Here is a 6,914-nt window from a genome sequence, read left to right as displayed (position 1 = left end):
CCGCGCTCGCGGAGAGGCCGCCGTGGGGAGGAAAGACGGAGGACTCGGGGGTGGCGGGAGACGGGTTACAACACAAAGAGCAAAGGGGGAGGACCGCGAATCAATCAAACATAAAACGCCCTTTGTAAAAAAAAAAACAATCACAGACACACACGCGCGCACACACACACACACGCTCGGGAAATACGGGACGAGGGTGCCCGAAAGGGCCGAGCAGAGTCCGCGCGCCGCCGCCACCGCCGAGTCTCCCGCCCGCAGCACTTTGTTTCCTCTCAGGCGGCGCAGAGCCGCGGGCGGGGGGAGGAGGGCGGAGGAGCGGGCTGGCTGCGAGCCGCCGGGGGCGGAGGTGGCGGGGGCGGCGGCGCCGCGCTCCCTCCCCAAGATGGCCGGCGCGCTCCGGCATCGCCACGTGACCGTTGCTGGCCAACGAGGAGTCCGCAGCTCGGGGGCCGGGCCTGTAAATTCAAAATCGGGCCCTCAGGCAACCGTCGGCTCCGCGCGCCTGGCTGGGCGTGGCTGGGGAAAGGGCCGAGGGCGGCAGGGAGGGGCAACGGGGACTGCTCGCGCCGCGGCCCTGGGCCCAGCGCTGGCCGGGCCTTCCCACCACCCCGCGGGGACCCCCTGGCGGGGCAGGGCCAGCGGATGGCGGGAAGGGGCCTAGAGGTTTCCGGGGCGGGTCCGTGCCACCACCCACACCCGGCAGTTCAGGGAAATTCAAAAGTAAACGTTTCTAATAGCCACACACAGAAGTCGCAGAGGCTGGGGTGACCGCGGGCGTTGTAACCTTATCCCGCCCCGCGAAGAAGGTTCGGAAAACGGTCTTGAGGCCGGACCGCGGTGGAGTTACGTAATGGGCGCTGACGACTCGCGTGCGGGTTCCAAGTGCAAACCTGTGCTTTTCTCAGTGGAAAACGTATCTGAACACCTTCCCATCAAATTGACACACGTGCGTCTTGAGACAAGATAAAAACCGAAGAAGAAGTGCTGACAGGCGGTCCCTGTTCCGTTTCATTTCTTAACAACTTAGGGCCTTATAAAATCAAAACCTCACATGTGATATGATTAACACGTTACTAAGTATTTAACTGAGTGAGTCTGAGTGAACTCCGGGAGTTGGTGATGGACAGGGAGGCCTGGCGTGCTGCGATTCATGAGGTCGCAAAGAGTCGGACACGACTGAGCGACTGATCTGATGTGATCTGATCTGAAGTATTTAACACAAGCTGTTCATGCTCACGCTTCTGTAAAATCCAATGCATCGAAATCTAAACTTGTGAAAATATAAGTACTTTTTGCCTTAAAAGGGGAGCCCCTAAACTGTTGACCACAGTTCTAACAGAACGTCCATTAATCCCTTTGAGAGTTTTAAACTTTCATGTTTAACGTTTATTGAAATTTACTATGTCCCCTGTCCTGGGCTTTTCGTGGATTATCGGTCCAGACATTATGTGGTACAGAAACTAGATTCTTTGCATTTGAAAATGTCTCCACTTAATACTTGAATTTCCCTACAATCTCCTGGCAGGCGACTACATAGTATTTGAACCCAGGCGGTTCCGCTATAACCTAGAAGGCCATCTCATAACCCTTTAGAGACGTATCTGTAGAGTAATTACAGGTTGTGCGAAGTCGCTCAATCGTGTCAGACTCTTTGCGACCCCATGGACTGCAGTCCGCCAGGCTCCTCTGTCCGTGGAATTTTCCAGGCAAGAATACTGGAGGACTTTCCCATTTTCTACTCCAGGGGATCTTTCCCACCCAGAGATCAAACTCTTGTCTCCTGCATTAGCAGGCGGATTCTTTACCACTGTGCCTGCCACGTGGGAAGCCCCCCAAATTACTGGTTAGTTACCTTAATAATGGCAGGAATGAAGACTAGAATGTTCTTTAAGTATTAATCAAGTCATATACATAAGAATTAGTCAAGGGCACCAGGCTGAGTATCATCTGTCAATTTCCTGGCACTCTGAGTGACAACACTCTCCTTATTAGTGGTTCTGTTTCCTGCCCTGTTATCTAAAATACTTCCTTACTTAACCTCCTTGATAATTAAAAAAATTGAAAAGGTTCTAGTTTAAAGTTGGTGTTAGGAGTTTATAAATGAGTATTAAAATAATTTTAATAAAAGGATCTTGAAAGTCTAGGTTATTTATAAGAAATGAGGCCTACAGAAGGTGAATACTGGGCCCAAGATGGTAGAATCTGGATTGCAATGTAAATCCATTCTCCTTGGGGCCCTTTCCCACTGATGACTTGACTTTCACTCCATACCTTCCTTTAACACCTCAGCCGTTAAAAAAAAATGGAAATTTTAAAAAATTATTTTCTTCCCATTTTTGAAGTTTCAAGATTGAATGTGATTTCAGGCATGGTCTTTATTGCTCTCAATGCTTTTAAGCTGTCTCTTGAAAATTTGGGAATTCCTCAGTCTCATTGGCTTAGGAAACAGATTATATCCTATTAGCTGAAATAATACATACCCTGGAGTCAGACAGTTAAGGTTTTGCTGTTGATAGCAGTGTTAACTGTATGGAAATTATTCCTTGGTTTCCTCATAGGAAAATGTAGATGATTCCTACCTAGCAGGGGTTTGCAATAATTAAAGTAACATTAAGTAATATGTGTAGTGTTTAGACATAATATGGGATGGCTAAATAGTAATCCTTACTAATAGTTATCCTGTGTCTCCAATCAAAAGCAATGAAAACAATGAAATTTTAGCTTTAGAATTAGTTAATTGTGCAAACATTTGATCAGGCACTTTACCAAATGTACACATTCCTTACTTATTCTCTTGGCTTTTCCCATGCCTACTCCATACTTGGAGTAAGAGTTGTTTCTTCCCTGATCTTTCATACTAAATGTGTCCAGCCCTCTTCTTTTAAGCATTTCCTGCAATCCCATTACCTCCAACGTTTTTCCCAGTAAATGAGAAGTAAATACTATATGGTGACAAGAACAGCCATGATTTCAAATATTCTGCCTGATTTTTTCTGTGAACCTTTACTTGTTAGTGCACATGTTCTGACTCAGATCAGTCGCTCAGTCGTGTCTGACTCTTTGCAACCCCATGAATCGCAGCACGCCAGGCCTCCCTGTCCATCACCAACTCCCGGAGTTCACTCAGACTCACGTCCATCAAGTCAGTGACGTCATCCAGCCATCTCATCCTCTGTCGTCCCCTTCTCCTCCTGCCCCCAATCCCTCCCAGCATCAGAGTCTTTTCCAATGAATCAACTCTTCGCATCAGGTGGCCAAAGTACTGGAGTTTCAGCTTTAGCATCATTCCTTCCAAAGAAACCCCAGGGCTGATCTCCTTCAGAATGGACTGGTTGGATCTCCTTGCAGTCCAAGGGACTCTCAAGAGTCTTCTCCAACACCACAGTTTAAAAGCATCAATTCTTCGGCGCTCAGCCTTCTTCACAGTCCAACTCTCACATCCATACATGCCCACTGGAAAAACCATAGCCTTGACTAGACAGACTTTTGTTGGCAAAGTAATGTCTCTGCTTTTCAATATGCTGTCTAGGTTGGTCATAACTTTTCTTCCAAGGAGTAAGCGTCTTTAGTGGTTAGCCATATACATCGCCACCAAACTTCAACTTCTCAGGGCATCCTTTATCTCTGTAAAACCCCTGCCACAGCACACAGCTACCTCACCACATACAGAGAATTAGACCTTTGCCTTCCTTTTTTTGTATGTTATGTGGATCTGGGACAGATAAATATAGGATACCTATCATAGCTGGGCAGAAGGGACCCAGACTAGGATGAGGGTGGGAAGGAAGGGAGAAGAAAAGGAGAGACTGAAAGCTAGCAGTAATCCAATTTTGTCCCAGGAGAGGGTGGTGACAGCTGGCAGATAGCTGAGTATACAGTGTAAACACATGGGGTAGCTAGGGATTCAATACAAAATGAAAGTATTGCTAAGAGGTGTCTCTCTTTTTAACTGATGTATGTTTTCTGAATATTTGAATGGTGAAAAAATTAATATATGATCTTACATTAAACTAGATTGTTTCTATTTAATATAGAAAAGAAATTGCAAAAAACAAATTGCAAAAAATGTATATAATTGCAAAGTTAATACTTTTCCAATTATCATAGAAACATAATAAATCATGTTTCAGAAGATTGTTACAGAATGTTACAGAATCCCTTCCAACTCTGATAATAATATTTGTGTTTTTAAAACCACCTAAGAGTTTTGTAGTTGTTGTTTTGTTTCTTTTTTGTGTGTTGTTTGGTGTTTTTTTTGGCCATATCACCTGTGGATCTTAGTTCCCAGAGCAGGATTTGAACTTGTGCCCCTTGCAGTGGGAGTGCAGAGTCTAGCAGGTTTACTAATGATTACCCTGTATCTCCACAGCCTAAGAGTTTTAGAGGGTATTTATCACCTTCAGTAGAATTGTTCTCTTAGCATAGCCCCTTGAAGTTTATATACTGCTGAAAATTGTCTTCCAAATTGCTTGTTAAAATCTGGACACAGGGCAAAGTAGAAGTGACAGGATTATTTTAACTCTGCTTCCATCCGAGAGCTTGTGATTTAGTCAAAAAGAAAAACCAATTTGCAGTTTTGTATTTTAGTTTTATTTTATGCCAAAATATGTTCATGATACAGCGTTGTTGTTTTTTTAATTATTTTTAAAAGTTATCTTTAAACCATTTGTTAAACTGATACCTGGCTTTTAACAGCTTCTTTTTTTTTTTTTTTACTCTTACAAAAGTATCCCCCTTCACCCTATATTCTGCATCTTTGCCTTTAAATGGTAAAAATAGCAAAAGACTAGAGTCCAAGTGTAGGATTTACAAGTAATTTAGCTGTTTCTGCTCTGATTGGAACTGACCCCACTCAGTTTTTCATGATCAGTCTTTAGTCCCTTTATCTTGATGTATGGTTTATCCTTCCCAATTATACTTTAATTTACTCATTTAGTTCTTAGTCTATTGAGCTGAGATTTTCCTTGCCTAGACTTTTCCCGCCAGTCTGCCTCTTTTGTTTTGCCTGAGATTTCCCCATAAAACTTAATCTTTCAGGTCAGTCTAGAAAAGTTAGGGCACTGTTTCCAGACCCCACAGCTGAGTTCAGGAAAGCAGAGGAAAAAGGAAGACACAGTATCTGCATAGCTGAAACAGGAAAATAGAAGAATGAAGCTTCAACCAGGTATCAGTGTGTTCTTTTCTTCTTCCTCATTACCACAATTTTGGGGTGCTGTTCTTCCCAGAATGGCACAGTAAACCAGAATTAAAGATAATTACACCATTCTCAGCTTCTACATTCAGTAGCTTTGACATTGGTATAAGAAAAGATTTGAAAAAAAATGTAATATGGCTGGACCTCCACCCCATTTCTCATCCTTACTGTCTCAACCCCAATAAATGCCTCCTGGCTAGGAAAGGAAGGAGAATTTGAAGCCAGATACACTGTGAGAGTCATGGTCCCTTGTCCCATCCCTGAGCTGAGTTCAGGATAGGGGTGGAGGATATCCAAGAGTGAAGATGGTTTGTGCCTCACAACAAAGTCTCCTGTTTGCTTCTATCTCAAGGCAACAGAACAGAAGCCAAGAGCAGCCTTCCTTAAAACCACTCTAGTGAGCAGCCTACAAAAAAAAAAAAATGGCCAAAGGGGTGGGAGAGGCAAGAAAGCAAGTGCAGAACAGCCAGGGAAGCTAGCCTAAAATTCTCTAGAGATTTGCACATTAAATATATATATATAATATATATAAACATATATATATATATTTAAGTAGAAACAAAGGTTCAGGATACCTAAAGAGTTATGCTCATTTGCTCATTCATTAATCCATGCATTTATTCATCAGACATTTGTGGAGGACTTTAACTATGTGCAGAGCAGGGATGACTAAAGTCCAGGCATGATCCCTGCTGGAGCTCCGCAGTCCAGTGGGGAGAAGGCAATGGCACCCCACTCCAGTACTCTTGCCTGGAAAATCCCATGGACCGAGGTGCCTGGTGGGCTGCATGCAGTCCATGGGGTCGCTAAGAGTCGGACACGACTGAGCAACTTCACTTTCACTTTTCACTTTCCTGCATTGGAGAAGGAAATGGCAACCCACTCCAGTGTTCTTGCCTGGAGAATCCCAGGGACAGTGGAGCCTGATGGGCTGCCGTCTATGGGGTCGCACAGAGTCGGACACAACTGAAGCGACTTAGCAGCAGCAGCAGCAGTCCAGTGGTGGACAGGCAAGCATTTGTGCAAATAAATCCCACCCCACAGTGCCCCGTGCTAAAACTGAGGCATGAACAAGGTAATGTAGGTTCATTAAGGACCAAACAGGCCTCTGTGTTGGGAGGAGGAAAACACTTGGAGCCACATGATCTTTGAGCTGGGCTGGGAAGAATGTCGGCCTCCAGGGACTGCAAAATATATCGGGGACTTAGTAGAGACCGGTAAATGGCAACCCACACCTCCAGGGAGAATTAGGGGGAAACCCTAGATGGAATCCTAACCTCCTTATGTTGCGCTTTTTATTTCAAACCACACTGCATATGGTAAGGGAAGCAGATGTTGGTCAACAATCTTAACTTCAGGCACAGCTTACATTGTCAGGAAAAATCGGAAATTGAGGAAATTACGGAAAAATTAAAACAATTACATTACTTAAGCTGAGTTGTAAAAGAACAGTTATGTAAAACAAAAATAGATAATCAACTAAGCAGGAAAGTTTGAGTAACTCCTTTGTGCAAAGCACAGCACCACGTGCTTTCAAAGAAATGTTTTAAAGTATGATACGTGGTTCATTCCCTCCATAAAGGTATCGTCTTGTGTTTGTGGAAATGAAATGTATACATGCAAATAAATAGGTTAGGCAACTAAATCGTGAGTGACAAAGGCCTCAAAGAATGACATCATTGACAAGTGTTAAATCTCTACTAAAACATAGAGAATGAAG

General features: G+C 44.0%; 1 protein-coding gene across 1 annotated transcript in view; it reads right to left on the bottom strand.

Moving 5' to 3' along the window:
* The window catches only part of LMNB1 (lamin B1), a 56,570-nt gene extending 53,762 nt beyond the window's left edge, over positions 1-2,808 (bottom strand). The window contains exons 1-2 of the mRNA XM_010846347.1: positions 2,787-2,808; positions 188-455 (exon numbers count right to left, since the gene is read on the bottom strand). Of these exons, the coding sequence (XP_010844649.1) occupies positions 188-455; positions 2,787-2,808 (290 nt within the window). The remainder of the gene's footprint in view (positions 1-187; positions 456-2,786) is intronic.
* Between the last annotated feature and the right edge of the window lie 4,106 nt (positions 2,809-6,914).

This window comes from Bison bison, unplaced genomic scaffold (assembly GCF_000754665.1).
Source record: "Bison bison bison isolate TAMUID 2011002044 unplaced genomic scaffold, Bison_UMD1.0 scf7180017864235, whole genome shotgun sequence".
Lineage (NCBI taxonomy): Eukaryota > Metazoa > Chordata > Mammalia > Artiodactyla > Bovidae > Bison > Bison bison.
The sequence above is the reverse complement of the archived record's forward strand: the minus strand, read 5'-3'. Positions and strand labels throughout refer to the sequence as shown.